Source organism: Pterocles gutturalis, unplaced genomic scaffold (assembly GCF_000699245.1).
Source record: "Pterocles gutturalis isolate BGI_N339 unplaced genomic scaffold, ASM69924v1 scaffold14803, whole genome shotgun sequence".
Classification (NCBI taxonomy): domain Eukaryota; kingdom Metazoa; phylum Chordata; class Aves; order Pterocliformes; family Pteroclidae; genus Pterocles; species Pterocles gutturalis.
In genome coordinates, this window is record NW_010123284.1 from 1 (window position 1) to 21,212 (window position 21,212).

At 38.7% G+C, this 21,212-nt stretch overlaps 1 protein-coding gene across 2 annotated transcripts; it reads left to right on the forward strand.

Moving 5' to 3' along the window:
- Nucleotides 1-7,151: 7,151 nt before the first annotated feature.
- LOC104464971 (histone-lysine N-methyltransferase SUV420H1-like) lies at nucleotides 7,152-20,213 on the forward strand. Of its 2 annotated transcripts, none has more exons than XM_010077852.1 (4): nucleotides 7,152-7,395; nucleotides 8,248-8,395; nucleotides 18,579-18,618; nucleotides 20,078-20,213. In XM_010077852.1, exons 1-4 carry the CDS (start codon nucleotides 7,236-7,238, stop codon nucleotides 20,189-20,191), a joined length of 462 nt encoding a protein of 153 aa, XP_010076154.1. In that variant the 5' UTR covers nucleotides 7,152-7,235; the 3' UTR covers nucleotides 20,192-20,213. The 2 variants fall into 2 exon arrangements, with proteins under 2 accessions (XP_010076154.1, XP_010076153.1); XM_010077851.1 differs by having other exon boundaries at nucleotides 7,236-7,395; nucleotides 18,579-18,744; nucleotides 20,078-20,199.
- The last annotated feature ends 999 nt before the right edge of the window (nucleotides 20,214-21,212 follow it).

Below are 21,212 nucleotides of genomic sequence, written 5' to 3' on the forward strand. Positions count from 1 at the left end.
TGAGCTCCTCGGCAGGTGGTGTGGAGGGGTTCTGGCGGTGGGGTTTGCTGGGTGAGCCCCGGAGCAGCTGCGCCCCGTGCTGGCCCTGCCTGGGTTGGTTGGGGTCTGTTCGCAGTGATGGTTCCGGCCTCGGGGCTTGCTGCGGTTCGATCGAAACGCCTGGCGTCTTGAGCGTTTGGGTGATTTTTCCCCCCCCCAGTGGGGAGTATATACTTTTAAGGAAGGGACAAAGCACATCTTTGTCTAGCATCTATATCTCCGAGTTTAAAGTCAAATTCCGTTCAACGTGTTACTCCCTGAGAAAGTAAAGGTGGGGGGTGGGAGAGCATGTGGTGTTCCGTTGAGTTGTATTACAAGCAGTATGAAAAAACTTGGTGTAGTTGAATTCAGCGCAGGGTGACACATGTAAATGCCAATCAGATCAGAGTGTTTGTTTAATAGTGTAACTATCAATATATAGTTAGAGGTTTTAATCAACAAGGTTTAAATGTGTGATAGAATAAGTTCACACGGAGTCGTGTCCTGTTTTCATAGTCTGGTCACTATAGCTATGGGTGCATCCTCTTCTGCTTTCATTAAAAATGAACTTTTGTCTTGAATTCTTTAAGCCTTCTTCCTTGCAAGTAACACTGTGTGAGGAAATCAAGATTTATTTCATTGGAAAGTGGGATTTTTTTTGTTTGTTTGTTAATCATGTTATTTTGTTATTACAGACAGATAGACACATGCAAACATCTCTGCTTTATACCCATTTGAGGTTGCAAACTGGAAAACAAGACTTATTTAAAGTAATTCCGTAGTTTGTTGCATCTTAAATGAATAAGTGGGATGATGCATCCTTGTATACTCAGCAGCAGGACCAAACAGGGCTCTTGAATTCTTGTTTTGCTCTGTTTGCACTATCCTGTTTTAGGACTACAATTCCCGGCATTTCCTTTCACTTCAAACAGCATTGTGCTTTAAGGGAGCAGAGAGTTGCCCAAATTAACAGAGTATTGCCCAAATTAACAGAGTAAGTGGAAGGTAGGATAGTTCTGTGCTAACCAGTGAATTCAGAGCTGTGGTTTGAGAACGCAAAGCATTTGGGAGCAGTCCCAGCTGAATTGCTCCTGACCGCTTCCATGGCCTTGTCCCTCCACCCTTGTGTAACATCCTCTTGTACCATGGCTGGAGCCAGCAAGGTTCAGGCTTTTCCGGTGCCTCCCCTGGTTTGGTCACTGCTTGGCTCTGCAGTTGTCTTGCTGGCACAGAGGCAGGATGGCATGGAAATGGGCATGAGCAGGCGAGGGGGCAGCAGGGCTGGTGTTACGCTGATTTGAAGTCTTCATTGAACTGTAGCACTGTGTGAGCTGCAGTGGGACTGCCCTGAGCTGCTGGGTTCAGCTGAATCTGTGCAAGTCACATAGTGAAACTGTTCAAACAGCTGATGCTTTTCCTTCCCCTTTCAGTGGTCCTGCTGCTGCTCCTCAAGTACGGCATCCCCTCTTACTTTAGTGCCTGCTGGATCCTTTGCTACACCTGCTCAGCACATTAAACCAGCAGAAAATTACCTGCTCTCCCCTGTGTTGGGTTAATGAAGTTAAATTGAGTTATGGAGAAGTTCCCTGAGCTCCAGAGTTGGCAAGGGGGAGGAAGGATGTTCTGCCGGAAGCAGTCAGCTTTTGGATTGTCTCTGTGAAAGTGTGCTGAACACTGGAGTTGCTGTAGTGAGTTGAGGGGATCATGCAGCCTTTAGGGTGCTGTGCTCAGCCAGTTATTCAGCTTCACCGTGAGACGGCACCTAGTGGAGGAAGTGGAGGGGGGGGAACATGCAAAGGAGAAGGGGCAGGAGCTGCTGAAGCACTTCTGGATGTGCATTCCCTCTCTGACACTCATTGGTGCTGGTATGCTAGTGCTTCTGGGCCTGCATAGTACAGAATCACAGGCTGGTTTGGGTTGGAAGGGACCTTAAAGCCCACCCAGTGCCACCCCCTGCCATGGGCAGGGACACCTCCCACCAGCCCAGGTTGCTCAAAGCCTCATCCAGCCTGGCCTTGGACCCCTCCAGGGATGGGGCATCCACAGCTTCTCTGGGCAACCTGGGCCACTGCCTAACCCCCCACACAGGAAAAAACTTCCTTCTAATATCCAGTCTAAATCTATCCGATTTGTACTTGGGTTAGTATCCAGATTGACAGACAAAAAGCATGTGGCTGTGAACAAACTGGCCCTTTTTTTTTTTTTTTTTTCCCCTTGGTGGTTTAATTTACTAAACCAGTTCATCCCAGGGGCCAAAAAAAAAAAAAAAAAAGTCAAAAAGTGGGTGTGCAGTCAGGTGGCTAAAATAAGCATCTGCAGGGATGGGACTGAAGTAGCCCTTCCTAGGTAGCTTTTATCCTGTTGAGGAATTGCAGCCTAAGCTCCAGAATCTTTGACCTGGAGCTTTCTTTAAGATGCAACTTTGACTGCAGAGATTGTGGGAATGTAAACTCCCAAATATGTTCTTTTTTTATCACCTTATCTGGTTGCAAAGACCTGTGTTCCGTGCCTGGTTTTGCTGTGTTTTCAGGATCCTCAATAATAATAGGTAGTGTAACGTATAATACTAGGTTTCTGTTTAAGTTCACACTGTTTGTGCTCCCTTTCCTGTCTTGCTTAATGGCCCTTGTCTGAGCTGTCAAAAACATTTGTAATCAAAAGAAGATTTGAGGCTGTTTTGAATAACTCCTTAAAGCTGGGCAAGTTTTCATCCAACTTTTATTTTGCTCAGTTATTCATGTTATTAGAAACTTGAACACATTTTAGTAGTGGGCAGGGGTTTTTTGTTACCCAAATGGGGTGGCTGTAGTGAAATCGTCTACAGCCTGGTGACCCTGTAGAAAAACCGATTGTATAGTTTTGCTCTGTTTCACAAATTCGAAGGTCTATTTTTTTTTAGCTCTATCAGTAATGAAACATATATCTTTTCTCTTGATACCATTGATTTGTCCAGAAAAGCTGAGGCTGTGGTCATTGGGTCTTTGGTTTTGTGTCCTGTATTTGCTTTAGGACACTGTCTTCTTGAGGAAGACTTTTTGCAGCTATAGTTAATAAGGGGAAAAAAAAAAACAACAAACAAAACTCCCACTGGTTTAGATGTTTGAGTTCTTAACAAAAATAAATAATCCAGAAACTATATTTTAGAAGGGGGTTCTTTGGTTGCCTGTGTACTGGAGACTGTGGGACAGGGGAGGTTGCCCCTTAGGAAGCCTCCTGATCCTAGAGAGGGATGAACAAAATCCACTCCCTCTGTTTAGAAACTGTCCCCATCCTTTAGGTAATAAATATTTATATGCAAAAACTGTGTTATGGAAGAGTAAAATAAATGATACTTGAATTTCTTATGGTTACTGATGTATGTGCTTGTCTGGTTTAGGGTTTTATTGATTTGTTTTTGTGCAGCTTTCCCCCCGCCTCCACAGCAAGACTTTTCTGAATTTATAGATTTCACAGATGAAGGCCCAAAACCTGGGAGGCTTCAGACAGCTCCTGAGATCCATTGTAACGGATGTAGAATTTACTTACTCAAAGTCATAGAGATTTACTACCCTTCCCAGTATAAAAGGACTAAGGCTTTTCATATGTGGTATAGCTGTGAATGGTGCTGTCTGGTGAGTGTGGTAAACCCTTCCGGATCAATCTGCCTTCGTGAGTGTCTTATGTGATGGCAGCGTTAATCGTGTTTGTGCTTCAGTTTTTGATTGGTGCTTACACATGTTACTGAAATGCAAATAGTGCTCAGAAAGTACGATGATAGGTTTAATGAATTTAGAACTAGGTAAATGAAACTGAAGTTTTCATTTTTGAGAGTACCTTTGCAGTGAAATGCTGAATTCCTCCATGAGAGGTGCTGAATGCGTTTGAGCTATATTTTGACATTTGAGGAAATGTGCATGTAAAACCAGCATAATAGAATTATAAAAGGCTGTGTAGTTATAAAGAGTAGTGGTATAATAAAGCATTAAAACAGCAATGTGGACATTTACACTGAAATAAAAAAGGTCCATTGGAAGCTGTAATTGTTCTGGTAAACTTGCCAGTACAGATAAACCCAAAGTCATAAGTGACCCATGCATGACGTTATATGATTTGACGGTGGAGCCCTTTAGGAGGAGTTTCTAAGAAGCATGTAGAGGTCTAAGTGTATTTCAGTTTTTTCTTGAATAGGAGATGGTCTTTATCTCTTCCTTTTCTCCCTGCTTTCCTAAAGGAATTGTCAGCATCGATCTGATATAGAAACTACTGGGAGCGAATCACATCTGAAGAGGTATTAAAAATCACATGGTGGTGATGAGTGGGGTGTCCCTTCCTTTTTTGTAGGTTGTCTGTTGGCATTAGGAGCTGTGATATTCACTGGGAAAGGAAAGTTTGTCATTTGGCTGGTGTTAGGAAATAAAAGGCAGCAGTAGATGGAGACGCAGGTTTTCTTGCTCATTAGGCTGGGAGGCTCAAATAATGATTTTTCGCAAGAATGTTTGCTAGGCTTTACTAAATGACTTTTGAATTTGCTTGGGGAGGACTTCTGTTGTCATCTATATCAATGTATTTTACAGCAAAAGCAAGTAGCTTTCCTAATGCTTAGTGTGGTTTGAGTGTTCTTCTGCAGCCACATTTGTATTTGTTAGGCAGAAGTCTCTTAGCACAGTTAGTACTCACACTCCTCAAACTGGATGTATGAAAGGTAAGTTTTCTTGGTGCAGAGTACACCTTTTCCAGCTGGAAGTGTAGCTACTGTACCTGTTGGTTGTCAGAAACATGGCCATATTGAACGTTTTTTCTCCAGGTTGTTCATTCATCTCCAGTTGGACTTCATGGCAGGCTTCACTTACCTGTACTGCTCTTGAACTGTAGCACACCACATGGTTCAGTGCTGGTTTACAGATAGACAAGACTGAGTTCGGTGGAAGTATTTAATGTAGTATCTGTTTTAACACTCTTTATTACCACTTACAAAAATGAGGAATGTATGGGAGCTGTAAAATGAATTGATCGAGAAGCAGAAACAGGGAAGTTTTAAGAGTGAGTTTGCCATTAAGTGTTTATGTGATAATCAGTCCAGTCTTCACAGGGTGGCTGTCTTCTGAAAGAAGTTCACGTGGGATGCTTAACAAGAAAGTTTTGGGGGGCTGTTGGTTTTTTTAGATTTTTTTTTTCCTGTTATAATCATAGAATCATTAAGGTTGGAAATAGATTTTTTTTTTTTCCTGTTATAGAATCATTAAGGTTGGAAAAGACCTCAAGGTATGTTTTTGGTCAAGCTCTCTGAAGAAAAAAAAAAAAAAGCCTAGTGTTGTCTAGTACAGGTTTGGCTGCAAGATTTCCAAGGTTGTTTTTGAAGGTACTAGGTAAAAATGTCTGGTTCTTTGTATAGCTAAATGCAGTGAATAGGGTTTTCCCCCAACACAGTTTAGATCTCTGGCTAGTTTTCTGAAGGCTGTATCTGGTAACTTCCTGCAGACTTCTGTCAGTATGCAGAGCGACTTTCGCATTCTGGTAGTCAAACTGTTCAGTTCCAGCTCCATTAGAGAGCTGTGTGAAAGCTTGCTGGTCCAGTAAAACAGGCATCTAAACTTTTTTTTTTTTTAATCTTGAGGTCAAAGCCAATCCCTTCTATCACTGGCAGCAAGAAAATTCCTTGTCCGCTGAAGTTATATCAGTTCTTTTTCTTTATATTGAGGCAGTAGTTCAGGTATCTTTTCCTCGGTATGGTTCTGTTACACTTTGTGGATAATATTACTGTCCTTCCGTGGTCCTAAAGGTTCTAAAACCTGTAGATTTCTGGATGATAGTTCTAGTAAGATGTTTGCCCAATGCATCTGTTAAGTCCCTTGTCTCTATTGTTTTTCTCTAATTCCTCAATGTTCTGCGTCTTTGTAAGTAACTTGGTTACTAATCACCTGGGGGTAAATATTTCTGAAGCTTTAAGTAGCTGGATCACTTAGGTGTCTAACAGAAATGGAGGATTTTGCTAGTCTTAAGTCATTAAATACAGAATTTCTCCAAAAGACACTGTTTCAAAACATCTGTTAGTTTGTTGCAAATTTCTTCCACAAGATTGAAGTGCCTGTGAGCAGAGGTTTAACACTTTTTTTTTTAATAACAGTAAAAAGAAAAGGCACGACGTATTTATTTATGAGGAAGCATTAGGGAGGAGGAGGAAGCAGTAGGGAGGAGGATGAATTAAAACCAAGTAAATTAATTAATAATGCATAAATGCAGTTGTAAAATACTTGTGTAAATCAGTGGCAGATTTTTTTTCCTGCAAATTGTACAGAGTGAGGCACAACTGTGTGCAAAAGCTTAAGTAGCTTTCTTATTTATGCATAAAAAGCTTTCTTATTTATGCAAAAAGTAGCATGTGCTTTGGCTGTTTATGTACTGTAAAATTTCAGCTCTGCTTGTGACCCCCCTTATTACTGGCCTGTTGAGACACATGTGTTGTGTCTGGTTTTTTTGGTAGGTGGAACACTAAAAATAGTAGCCTGGATCCTCTAGATCATTATTGAGGGTTTTGAATGCTTATTTTAAAATAAAGATTTAACATCTTTCCCCCACCCCCATTCCAAACATGTTGTCAGTTTTTCTGATTGAAGTTTTTTTTCTTTTTCCTTTTTTTGACTGTGTTCATCTTTAGTTCTTGGAGGATGTTTGTAAAATAATTGTCTGCTGTAGTGTTCTGAACAGGTTGCAGGTTTTATTTATTAGGAATTATAATCTTAATTGGGTGTGTATTTTGAAAATACTCTGGTTTTGGAGTCACATAGCTGTGTGTGTATTTATTGATGTGTATGCACGCCTATATAAATACATAGGTATATATGTGTGTATAGTCTGGCTCTTAACAGTGAGTTGTCCTTAGCAATTTATCAGCTTTGGAATTCCATCTTTGTTTCTAGGTGTGGTTGTAAATTGTAGGACAAGAGCTCACCTGTGGATATCTGTATTTGCAACAGTTCCCTGTACTAGTGCTAAAGAACTGCTTTTTGTTCTTTCTAATGTAAATGCAGATCGCCATTGTCCCCACACCCCTGCTTTTTGGTTTTGTGGTTTTTTTTTTTTTCTTTTTGTTAAAATCTGTGTCTTGGAAACAGTTTCCCAGTAAGTTCTAATCATGTTGATGTTTTGCTTCCAGTAGGAATTGGAACTGAAATTATTCATCTACTTCTCCAGCCTTTTGAAAAGTGACTAAATGCAACTGAGTCAGATTGTCTGTGGGAATGAAGTGGCTGGGAGAATCCAAGAACATGGTGGTGAATGGCAGGAGAAGTGGAAGCAGGTCGTCTAATGATCATGCGCAGAATCAGACCAAATTGCAGCATGCAGGAAAGGAGAATCCGAAGACAGGCAAAAATGGAGTTGAGAGAAGATCAAGCAGATGTACGTACATGTTTATGCAGCTTAGTGCTGTATGTGATTCATCTATCAATTTGCAAGTCAAGCTCCTGTCTTGTCTTACTTCATGAAGGAAGTCTGTATTCAGCATGTAGCTATCAGAAATATTAATTATGTTTGTATTTGTTGGATGTGACAACTCACTGCAGGAATATAGTTCTCTTCAGATCAGTTTAAAAGTTAAGTGAGAATAACTGGATGTAAATTAATTTTGAACTGGTTTAAGAATAACGTATGTGATTGGCCCTAAGTGAGAACTAGAGTGATCGGAAATGGATAACATAATTAGAATTACTAGCCCAACTTGTAGTGAATGCACATGTAGAAGTAAACCCCAATTTGAATGAAGTCACGTGTCAATAGCCACAGTGAAACAGTTTTAAGGAACGTGGATTTTAATTTTTGCTATTGGTCTGGCATGGAGGACTAAACACAAATTCAGAGTAAGTTTTATTTAGCTTTGTTTGGATTTTGGGAAAATCAGTTTTGAAATTTTCGTGGCTTCATCACGTTTATAAGTCAGAAATTTTAGAGGTAGGAATGACTGAACTGTGTAATCTGGAAAGATGCTTGTGGTTGGGGAGGGAAAGAGAATGAAACCAAAATTAAAGACACCCATACAACGTATTCTAAAATACTTTCTCCATTGGCCGCTACGTAAATAAACAAAAGCAAGAGTGAAAAATTAACTGTGCTCCTGCTTCTTCAGATATTTTATCATCTTCCTTAATTGTTACATATTTTTTTTTCTCTAACCTGTGTCTGTCTGTCCCCAAGAATAGCTGGGCTTTATAACATTCCTTAAATGATATCTAACTTATGCTCTCTTATTTGCAGGTAGCAGTGCTTCAGGATTTGAGGGCCAAAGTCGTTATGTGCCTTCCTCTGGAATGTCTGCCAAGGAACTGTGTGAAAACGATGACCTAGCAACTAGTTTGGTTCTTGATCCCTATTTAGGTTTTCAGACACATAAAATGAATACTAGGTAACTTGCCTTTATTTTTCTAGAAAAAAACTTAGTCTTTCTAGTTGATGTAATCAGATAAAAAATGTGGAATTTCTTGCATGTTTATGAAAGTTTGAAAAAATGGCAATTTGGGAGTAGCTTCTGCCTTTAAAATGGTGTTGCATGTGAGACTGGAACTTGGAGCTCTGTAGCAACGTGCATTTGTGACGTTATCGTAGATTGTTCTATCAGCCCTCGTGTGTTTATGCTGTAGAACAGGTTGTTAATAGACACTGTTCCTAGATTAAACAGTGAAACAGTTAATTAACGTAAGTTCTAAACCATTAGTAGTTTGAAATATTTCAAAGACAGAAGTTAGTGTGTTAGTGTTTGGGGACTTTCCTGTTTATTTCATGTGCCTGGGTGTTTTTTTTGTTTTTTTACTCTTGTGACATCACAAGAAATCTATAGTTCGTGAGCACTTCAGTGTTGGAGCCACTTGATCTTAAGTTGTGTCAGACCCATGCTGAAGGAATGCTACTCAGACTTGTCTATGTGTATAAAATAAATCAGTGTGCACACTGGGAACTTGCTTACCAGAATTGCACATGCTTTTGCACTGTTACGCACCTGTCTGAATACTTATGGTCTAAATTCAGCATGGTCTGAGGGTGTAGTTGTTGCATGCTTCCTCTTGTTCTACAGACATACCACTGATTAGAAGTGTATTCTAATATATCTCTAAGCTTTAATTTGCATACAAGATCTGCATTGCTAGCTTAATGGAGAAGCTATATATAAATTATAAGTTTCCAAGGACAGGAGTTGTGTGCTTAGTACTGTACGGTCATAAGAGCTGGGGTTTCCAGGCAGCACATCATGGGAAACAGGCTGCTCCACCCTTCAAACTGTTGCTGTGGCTATTTTTAAAGAAGAACAGTTTACCTGTGCATTATGATCACATAACCAGAGTATCAGTTAAGTAGATTTTTGTATGTGTAACAAGCTGATTGCTTCAAAAATGTCTGCTAGATTAATTGGTGGTGTCATGTAACATGCTGGTATAACCTAACAGCATGAGTTGCACATGAAATTGCAGCAGTGTGGTCCTAGTAACTGTGAAGATTTAGGAGAGATTTTTCTTTTTCACTGGAGAGTGCAACATCCATCTTTAAGAGAAATGCCTGAGTTCTTCCTGTTCTCTCCATGCTGTTGGTTACAGTAGCACATTGTGCCCAAACCAGTGTCTAGGTAGATACTCTTTACAGTTCAGTTCAGAGTGGTTTGGTATTTCCAGCAGTTAATTGAGCTAAATATATATGCTCAAAATAACTTTTTTGTTTTGTTATGTGAATTTCCAGGTTATGTTTTGTTACGTGGTTTACAGGTTATGCACAGGTAGTTAATTCTTATCCTTTAGTTAAGGAAATGATGTATTAATTGTTTAATCGTTGAGAAGCTACTTTCATAGATGTTGTTTTCTGCTGATAGGTTTTTAACACCCAAAATACTTCTAAAAATACTAATTTGAATCAAAAGACTCTGCAAAGGCTATCGTAATGTATTTCTTCCTTTCTTAGACTCAGGGAACAGTTACAAGCAGTCTTCAAGGACAATATTTAATAATCTGGGAGCACTATGGGAAATACATGATGTTTACAAGTTCTGCCAGAAACGCATCTTCTTGCCTCTTTCATAATGTCCTATTGAGAGAGTTTCTGTTGCAGGCAATTAATTAAAATAAAGGCATCAACATAGTTCTTGTTTGTCTTTTTGGTGCAGTGATGACATCTCCTTGTTATTGTAGCTGTGTTCCTTAGATGATCTTCCTCCCATCTAGTAAGCTGTAGTCTTTCTAGAGCTCCTTGAAATTTATTGTTGTATGGCTTTAAGGGAAGGTGGGGGAAAAGCAAATATGAAAAGATCAGACTGTTTGCAAAATAGCAGATGCCAGTGCCCAAGGACATGACTGTAGTATAAATGAAGATTTACAGTGTATGTTTGGGCACCTTCTGCTTCACTGTGATAAAATCATATTAGCTACATAGTTTGTGTATTGAGGTGCACTTAAAACAACCATTTATGATGGCAAGCAAATATCTCCAGTTCCCTTGTTCTGATTTGTTGAAAATATACTGTAGAAGTGACTGTACAAGCATTCCGCTTTGCTGTTGGAAACATGAGAGGCTTGTGTTTTTGAAACTAGCAGCCCAGTGTAAGTGACCACACCGTGAAGTTGTACTCTACGTTACCTCTGGAAGCCAAGTCTGTATTTTTGTATGTGTGTCTTCTATATAAGCATTTTCTGTACTTCATTCATTCCTTTAGTTGAAGAGTCTGTAAAGACCTCCTGATTTGCCCAGAGTGTATTGATTAGAGGGGAAAAAAAACTCATAACGTTCTAGTAAAATATCTGCATTATTGTTGGAACATCCGTTTTCCATTTTCTTTATACTGCATTAGTGATCTTATGTTAGAGTGGTGACAAGATTATTTTTATAGCCCCTAGGAAAAAAAAAAAAAAAAACAAACATGAAGTCCTGCAGTTCCTGAATGCCCTCCATCTTGGGAATTGGGCTATTAGCTCTGCAAGCTGTCAAGTCAGTAATGTCTGAAAGAGCTGAAGACAAGTTCTCGAAACATTACAGTCAGATCCCCCAATGAATTTGTCTCGTGTTCTTCTGAAATACATTCTTGCCACTAGGGATTTGGCTGATAGCATAAAATGTAGCTCTGGAAATGTCTTCAGTGGCTTTACCCGAAAGTAACTTTTTTTTCATCCTCTTGGATTTCCAAGAGAAAGCAGGTTGTTTTTGGACCTTCTGTCCACTTTGGTACCTCTTATCTCCACAAAATAGCAGGTTAGCAGTTAATTAAAAAAAAAAAAAAACCAACCCAAACCACAACCATATGTTAGGAAGCATTATCTTGTGAAGTATAGCTGTTCTAAGAGATTGGTTGCTTCTTGTGCAAATCTTGTCAAATCAGACCTGTTTTTTTTTTTGTGACAAAGGCTATCCTGGCAGTGGTATTTCCTTGGTTTTACGTGCCTGTCCTTTTTGTAAAAACAAAACTGATTTTGCAAGCTATTGCTTCTGGATTGAAGGTTGTCTAACTCTAGAGATTAAAACTGACACTTGTAAAAAGCCAAGTGAGTAATTGATTGTCTTACCATCTCTTATTTTCATATGCCTTTCCCTAGGCTGGGCGCTGAATCTTGAAGTTGCATGCTTAATGGCTAATCTACTGTCTCGTGTACCAATGTGCTAGTCTTTAAATCTTTAAGCTAGACTCCTGATCATACTGGTGGTGTTACCAGTCACTGTTGTTTCCTAGTTCCCTAAGGCGCCAGCATCATGCTTGGGAATACTGAGAGCAGTTCCAATGTCTTACTGAGTTTGCAAGTGATTTAGGATGTCAAACACATCGTAGTCTGTTTTAGGAGAATCTAGGAGTGTTTCTTAACTCCATATTGCTGCTTTCAGTGAAGTTACAAACGGGTGTGTATGGGTGGCTTTGTCTGATAATGTGAGACTAAAAGACCAAGCTTGAAGATTTTTCCATAGCAAACGTGAGGTGTTTGGGGATGACGTAGGGAGAGCTGCTTTCTCTCAACAATGCACCAAGAGCAATTGCTGGCCTTGGTGTAAGCCCTCAGTCGTTCCTGAACTGGACAGGGTTCATCCCTCTGTACCTTAGAGTCACCAGTGAGCAATAAAGACAAAAAAGGCAAAGCAGTTCCATGTCACTTGTATTCATGGGTCTGGGCTGAATCTCTTCTTATTTCAATATAATAGTTAAAAGGCTCAGTATTAATCTTGAACGCGGTTTGGAGGTAGAACAAGTCACGTGGCTTCTGCTGGATAAGGTTATGTAGTTGTATAGTTGAACTTTTGTGGTGCTGTAGAGATGTTGGGTTAGAGGCACACAGCTCTTATGTAGTGACGCCCTGTTTCAGAATGGAGCTTTTGCAATCTTCATACCTCAGTGTCTTTGTACTTTCCAAAGTTATTTTGTTTGACTTTTGTATAAAAGCTCCTTTCTCCATTTTTTTTTTAATTTTTTTTTTAATTTTTGCTGCTATCTGGATTCAGTAAGTCCTCTAGCTTACTCCTGGTCATCTTCATTCACTGTGTGTGATCAGTGATTATGTGATTACATTAAAATCACACAGTGATTGGAATTAAGAGTTTGTTGCTGCTGAATGTTTTCTATTTTAAAAAGAAATCAAAACCAAAAAAGCCCTCCAAGCTCCCTCAAAAAAACAAACCAGCACCCACCGCCTTACACTTAGAGAGTTTTTCTAGTTGCACCTTTAACTTCAGTAAAAAGTATTATGTCTCCAAAAGATGGAGTGGCTTGCATCCAGTGGTCATGGTAACTGCTGAACAGAATTTACCATGTGGAGTGTCAGAATAGGAATGAAGAAAAGTGTTGGTGGTTTTTTCATGTCTCCCATATTTATGTTTAAAAAAGCATTTATTTGCTAACCGTATTGAGGAGAGTGAAATTATGTGGCTGTTGGAATTTTCTTTACTTCTGTTCTAGGCTGTGCTGGAGTTTTGACCACACTGGTGCATGTATAGTTTCAGTTGGAGAAATTTAAGTAATGTGGATTACTTTCTTCATTAAAAATGCCATTTTGAGCTTTGGCCTTGGAAGAATGTGGGGTTTTTTCCAGATAACAACACTGGAGATGAAACACAGAGCAGGTTCATTTTTCTATAACTAGCTTTTAATGAAGATCCTCATACTACAGGGTTGGGTTGGGGGGAAGACAAAATATCTGTTAACCAAATAAACTCCTTCCACTTGTTATAAGTAGATGATTTTCAACTCTTGTTATGCTGTCTCGAATGCTTAACAGCGTTAGCCTTGCAGTTTTAGCTTTTGTGTTGAACAGTAACTTGCTGTCTTTCCATAGCAACTTAAATAAAAATATCATCCAGACAAAGTGCCTGTTGTTAAGAGGCTACTGGGATGCTATGTTTTGATAAATTCAGTCTTCTTGATGTTCCCTAGCCGGGAGTTAAGAAATAGGTTTAGAAGTATAACTCCTTGTCGTGCACTGGTACAGCATGTGGAGTTCCATACTGGATCTCTTGCAGCATCAGTTTATCCTTTTTGTTCAAACTCACTGCTCTCAGTGACTGAGACTGAGCAAGGTACTGTGCTTCTGAACTTACCAGAAACTCTCCTTTAACTTCCTTTATAGGCAAGCATCTCACTGACCTTTGGCTTTATACCTTGGAGTTTCAAGATTCTTTAAGTATTCCTGAGGTAAGAGAAACTTGAGAGACAGAAAGAGCTTTGCTTCCCCAAGCCATTTTCCTGCATCTTCCTTACTGAGATCACTTCAGCTTGCCCTTAACTGGGATAAGATCATCATCTAGCTGATTTTGAAATTGCAATAGCCATAGCTTTTCTGGGTCTTGTTAATTAGGGAAGAACAAATGTTTCCTAGGGAAGTGTGAAAAGTTTCTGTTCTGCAAGAAGGACTATTGTTGTTTCTTTAAAGATACTGTGATAGCTGAGTTTTTCGTTCGTAACTTACTTTTAACAACAGAGTGTTTTGTAGCAGACTCCATGTTCTGTGACACCTGACCCCTGAAAGCTGTTTGTAGGGTGGCTCAAGGAGTCTGTGCATGTGAGCAGACTCAAACACCAGTGTGTTGTTCAGTTTCCATGCTGGAATCTAATAAAGGTACTGTTCATAGGAGCAAACCAGAAGTCTGGATGAACAATTCTGATTTGAATTGACTCTGTGTTTATAGACTGGGTTGGCTGGGGTTTTTCTGTTAGTTTTTTGTGGTCTTTCTATCTCTCTATTTCTCTTCTTTGAACTAGTCTTCTGTTTTACCGAAGCCAGTTTATTTGGCTCAGTTTCGATATATACATTTAGCTGTGGGGTCTTCTCAGGCTCTCTTCATGGTGGTGCTCAAAAACAATCATGTAGACTCTTCAAGCAGATGCGTAGATTTTTTTTTTTTTGGTGTTGTGTGCAAATGAAGAAGCCCTGGAACACCAAAATAATAGTATTGAAGGTTGCTTTTCAAAACCAATTGGCTTTTTGGTGGGTGATGCTGGGAAAGACTAATGAATAGACTGCTGTTTCATGATACTCCTGGGAGAAGTGAAGTGTCTGTTGGCAGACTCTCAGATCCTTAATGTGCACCTGACTGCTTTCTTGGCATGTTGGCTTCTTCAGTGTCTCAAATCAGAAGGTAGCTCTTAAAGTCTATCTGGAGATACACCTGTGAAAGTACTGAAGCTGTTGTCTGGGTTGTAGTATTCTGGATTAGCTCATAAACTTCATATACTCAGTGCAGTTTATGTGTGCTGTTGAGCTGTGAACAACTCACTAAGTCAGACTCAGAGTGCAAAGTGTCATTCTGTTTCATTGGTTTGGGAACCCGTGAAGTGAAATGCTGGACATCATGATGGTGGTTTCCAGCATCTTTCCATGTAATTGTGGACACTTTGTGCTTGTTTGGATTCCTGTTTATCTTCTCTAATCTCTGTCTTGTCACTGCATAAAGAATATCAGTACAACGTTTTGATAGAGGTGCTTCAGGAGGTTCTTGGTATTAATTTTTGAACCCTTGCATGCTGAGAGTTGTGTTCTTTGAAAAACCCAGTTACTGTTTCAGGTTTCAAATGCCTGGCATACAGTGTAACATTCATCTGACCTTCTGATGTTTGGGGATTTTTATGATCTTTTCACCCCCTTCCCGTTTCCAGACGACTTTTTGGCTTTTTCAAGACTTGGGCATACACTAACTATTCTGCTTCTCGGGAATGATATTACATGAGTTTCTGCTAGCTACCTAAAGGAATTCCACCAGCATTGTGGAATGCCTGGGACAAGAGTCTGTAGGAACACCTGCAGAGTGTGATCCATGGAGGTTATGTGGGTGGCTTTTAAAGGATTGGGGCCAGGTTCTGAGCTACCGAAGGCAGCTAGTCAGGTGGACATCTAGTCGGCCTCTGAGAATGGTATGTTGTGAAAGACCTTAGTGTCATTTTACAGGCATAAGATGTGCTTCTAGCTGCTAGAAAATGCAGTGTTGATTCTTTTTTTGTAGGTCTTGAGAGCCACTATTTAAGCTTAGCATCTGCCCTGTTCTTCCTTTTTTTTTTTTTTTTCACCCCTACTGGTGGTTTTGTTGAGATACTGCTTTCTTTAGCTAGCCTAGACCAAGCTGCTTCAGATGATAAACTGGTATGATTATGTCTGTCAGCACAAACATTGCCTGTCTTAGGTGCTAATGCAATTTTGAATGTGATGGTTTTTCTACCTGTCTTTGCTCCTGCAGTTCGTTTAGCTAAAAAAAAAAAAAAAATCATGCTTTGCAACGTGTAATGCAAAATGTAAGGGAGGGGGCAATTGTTCATTTAGCCCAACAAGAATAGACATAGCTGACGACCAATTTTAGCAGCAAATCCTGTGGCTTTTCTTCCTGTAATGTTTGCACATGACAGATGTAAACAAAATGTTGGCCTTTCATGTTTGTGCATATTGACCTGCTTTGTACTTCTCACAGTGTAAGTACAGTTGAGCCCTTGTTAGGAAAACTGTTTCTGATTGAAACTGAAAATGAGAGCAAGTCCTATTCTGAACCTTGTCAGGTTCAGTTCAAGCTGCTATCATTTCAAATTCCCTTAATGTCTCAGGAAGCTCTGTGAGTTACAACTGTCAAATCTGGGAGAAGTCTTTTTGGTTTGGGGAGAACTGGGAGATACTCTTCTTGTGTCTGACTGGCAAGTCATCGGATACTTTGCTGTACTACAGAACAAAAATCGTAAACTGTAGTCTGAAGGGAGTTTTCCTCCTTGATGAAGTCTCAGCAGCTTGTTAGGCAGTTAAATTTTTGGGGAGATAGGATAAGTATATTCTTTAATAAAGAATTTGATTTGGTACTACTTTGGTGTGTACTACAGTTCTAAGTGGGCATCTACTTCTCGGCTGACTCTTGCTATCTTGTTAGATGTTATCCCAGCCAGAAGAAGATTTATCTAATGTCTTCTCAGAATTACTTACTCTGTCTTCTCTGAAAGCTCACAGGTTTATGCTGATGATTTTTGCCATATTAGAAAAGATATAAAAGATTCTGTAGTCATTAGATTACAAGGAAGTTTTTGAGATGGAGAATATAGAGAAGATGTTTGAAAACAGTAGCAGGGAATGCTGATAACCTGCACTGCTGCTGGAACTGATCGTGCTGTTAGGGTGTCTTTATTGTATCAGGAACATAAATAACAGCATTTTACTTCTAATGAAGAAAATGGAATCCTTATCATTATTAGTTATTTATTATTAAACTCTTACTATTTTACAAGGTGAAATAAAATTAGGATGTGCAACACTTAAGGTATTTTGTTTCCTTCGTACCGGTTGTATAGAAGAAGCAAATCTTACTTGGTCATCTGAAAAGAAGTTATTTGCACCATTCAGCTTTCTAAGATGAGGATAAGCCAAGTGATATGGTAATCTAAAAAGCAGGGTATCAGTGAGGGAGTTGTTCTTTCCACCAAGAATTTATTTCCCCTTTTTTACTTTTCTCATCAAATAAAAACTTGCTAAGTAAGAGAAAATAAAATCAGCGTGGTAACACACTTCAGGCAACAAGTAATGAGACTTAGTCTTATGGATTTCATCAAAGCCATTAGCTTGTTTCACACTTTTGTTGTATGCTGTGTAAGCAAAAGGTATGAGTTATGAAAGGAGCTACAAAAAACTGTTTCTCATGACCGTAGAAAAATTTTATCTTTCTGAAGAGTTCCCTGGGGTGTGTCATACACTTAAAAGTACACACACCCTGCTAGCACCCCAAAGTGGAGCGTATGAGGGTATCTGCTCAGTCAAAGGCAATTTATAGAGATTTGACATAATCACTAATTGAGTTTGGCTTCCACTTGATGGTTTTGCAGCTCAGAAATGGAGCTCCTGCTTCTTGCAGTCATACAGGTATTTTTCTATAACCAGTTTTTTCCTGTTGAAGATATGAAGCATAGTTTTTCTTCAATCTCAAGCTTTAGGAAGAAGGCAGAGTTCTCTGCTCATGTGCAGGGTTGTATTTTCATATTTTATGTATGCGTGATTTTCAGCTACCTATTTCCCATAGCCAGTGTTTTGGGGAAAAATTCTTATGATTGTGCTAACTTAAGGAACTTAAGTCTTTCACAGATGTAGTATCTATGCTGTGTGTTACTGTTATAGATAGCTAACTTACGGAACTTAAGACTTTCACAGATGTAATATCTATGCTGTGTGTTACTGTTATAGATACTTCTTGTGGAGTCATTAAGAGGTGTGTTTTATATGAATGCAAACGTTAAGTTTGTGATCTACATAAATCCATGTAGAGGATTTGTCAATATAATAAGGCTTTGGGTTGGGTAAAAGTTTATTTCAAATCACTCTTCAAGATCCGGAACTTAAGACTTTCACAGATGTAATATCTATGCTGTGTGTTACTGTTATAGATACTTCTTGTGGAGTCATTAAGAGGTGTGTTTTATATGAATGCAAACGTTAAGTTTGTGATCTACATAAATCCATGTAGAGGATTTGTCAATATAATAAGGCTTTGGGTTGGGTAAAAGTTTATTTCAAATCACTCTTCAAGATCGTTGCACATTTTTTCTGTTTTGAGATTTCTTACTCTTTTCAGTTGCACTGTCCAGTTTTTTGCTCCCTATTTAAAAAATGTAGTGTATTTAAAATCTCACACATGCACACACCCAGCTACAAAAGCGGGAACTGTGCATAGATCCCTTGATACCGGTGCTAAACAGCATGCAGTTTATTTGCTGGATTTTTTTTTTTGCACATGTACTTTTAACGGTGGTAAATTTATTAGGAAAGTAAGGACTAACACTTTGATTATACTAGTTCTTTAGCTGCTTAGTTCCAAATGATAGGCATTGAAAATGGTGAAATATTATTCTGTGTTGGTTAATCTTATCAAAGATTTGTTTTATAAATAAACTGTGCTTCTCAGCAGAATAGAGTGTTTCAAGGTTCCAAGTAGTATGCTTGGCTTTACCTTATCTCTACTGTTACCTTAGGAACGAGGGCCTGTGATTTGAGTACGTAATGGTTAGTGTCTTTATGCTAGAAGTTAAATGACTATCAAAATGACTCTATGCTGTGAGTAACTGTGAGGAAGAATTGAGAATGAATAACAGTGGACTGGAATAGCTTTATTCTTTATTTCAGATTTCGACCTATTAAAGGAAGGCAAGATGAACTGAAAGAGGTGATTGAACGTTTCAAGAAAGATGAGCACTTAGAAAAAGCCTTCAAATCCTTGACGTCAGGTGACTGGGCCCGGCACTATTTTCTTAACAAGAACAAAATGCAGGAAAGGTTGTTCAAGGAACATGTAGGTGTATTTGTAATTAATGTGCTTTTTCAGATGGTTGAAAAGCTAAGAAAATGTAAAAATTCCTTAGGCATGTAGCAGTAGTAAAGGAAAGTAATCCACTGCTCTATGTTACTTGTTTGATTTGTTTTTGACAGAAACTTCCCTTGTTTTATAAAATCCAGCTAGCTCCCCTCTTTTGTTTGTTTGGGGTTTTTTTTGTTTGTTTGTTTGTTTTTTTTTTTAGTTAACTTACTTTGCCTTTTATTTAATAGACATTTAGAAAGGCAAACACATTTGCTTTTTTGCTCTTGGCTTAAGTCATAAGCAGAAGAGAGAAGACCTACTTTAAGGAGACAAGATTTTTGAGGACTTCTTTCCTTCTTTGGAAGGTTCCCCCCCACCCCTTTTTGTTTGCTTGGTTTGTGTTGGGTTGTTTTTTTTTTCTTACAACTATTATAAATCAAACTGTGTGACAAAGAAAGGTAAAGGAAAAGGGAGGAGCCTTGCTACCTCAAAATACCTCAGCTGTTTTGGGTACAGGGGCTTTATGTGGGAGTGTTATTCCTCTTCTTCCATTTCTCACACCCCAGATCTATTTTATGTATAGCATAAAGGTTGTTGACTTTCAAAGTCAGAAGGAAATCATAGTGTTTTTTTACTTTAAAAAAACCAAAACAAAAAACCCCAAAAAAACCCCACTCCTTCAAGAATGAGTGCATTGTTTTCAGATATAACCAAAAGGAATTTGGCTTACTTTAAAATGCATCAAATCTAATAATGTACAAAAAAGTAGGCAGCAAATTCTGTTTTCCCAAAGTGTTTTTTGAGTAATACAACTGCACTTGAACTAAAAAGAATTGATGCAGCAATCCCTGAATTCAGTATCTAAATTTGTCATGGAAGTGGTATCTTTTCTGTAATATCAGTTCTGAAACTGGAAAGAATAAAATTGGATCCTGTAGATTGTTTGGTCGCAGTGGTTTTTAAAGATCTAAGAAGAATTCTTGAATACGATTACTCAGTGACTATAAGAAGAAATTATTAATTTTAATTGGTTGGGCCAATTTTGTGCCATTTGAACCACTTTTAATTTTTTTTTAAACTCTTTGCATAGTCATGTTGTTCATGTGAGGTTTGCTACGCATCACTTTGAAAAAATAAGATTAACATAATGTGTATAGCTAAAATTTGTAACCAGAAATGCATTTCAGCAAACAACATACCCTTGCAATATCCATTTTTTGTGGGGTTTTTTTTTTGTGCAGTTCACTGATTTCCATTATTTTATATAAAGTTCCTCATTGCTTTTGTTTTGCTTGTAACAGAAAAGTGCTGTTTTCTTTCATTGCAGGTATTTATTTATTTACGAATGTTTGCAACTGACAGTGGGTTTGAGATACTGCCTTGTAACCGGTATTCTTCTGAGCAAAATGGAGCCAAAATTGTTGCAACGAAAGAATGGTAAGAAATATAGTTTACTGTTGTATTCTATTTCTGTCAATTATTTTGAAAGATTCTAAAAAAATTCTTTTAAGTATGATTCAGAATTAAAACTGCATTCAGTGAAATAGAATGTTTTGTATTTTTACTTAGAAATTAAATATGATGTCTGTTTTTGCTAAGTATTTAACACACAATCCATTCATCTGTAAGATATTCCTTTGTATATTTGGATGTAGCGATACGGTTTTCAGTAAACACCGTTTTTTTTAATCTCATTGTCAGTCAAATAAGTACCTTCCTCTAATCATGAGGCCTCCTGTGAGAAACATGACCATGTCAAGACTCAAATTATGCCAGATTTGTTATACAGCAGATTACTGGGAGGGGAAATGAGTTTTTCACCTTTGTGAAACTGAGGGGTGTTATTTGCATATTTTGATTGTGCAAGATAAATCTCTCCTGGAAACACAAAATTGGAACCCCCGTGTGTTTTCCCCATCTCATTTTGGCACATCTGAGTTTCATTATAAGCATGTCACTGGCAGCACCAGCAGATCCATGGGTTAACTCGGATTTTAAAATAAACTTTCCCCTTCCTTCCCCCCCCATAATTGATATTTGTTTTGCTTTGTAGCAGTACATACTCATAACTGTACATCTGAGATGATGATACGCGTTATGTGTAGGCTAGGATTGGGTGGCTAGACATTACGCTGGCAGCGTGCCGGGTGAGCATGCTGTCACTGTGGGGCTACAGCCTCAGCAGCTGGGAGAGTAACCTTGAAGAAGGTTGAGGCCAGTTTCTAGCTCTTCATGACTGTAGATAGAAGTTCCACAATCATGATATAATCAGTATTTTTGGGTTGTTGGTTTTTTTGTTTGAATTCTCCTCTTGGCTGATTCTTTGGGGTGGGAGCTTTGTACTTAGGTGTTTTGAAAAGGAGTTAACTTTTCATGCTGAAAATCTTGAGTGACCTGAGAATGAGCCAGCCCGGCTGCTTCTGAACCCTGGCAAAATCTTGATTTCAGTAAAGCATTTGACA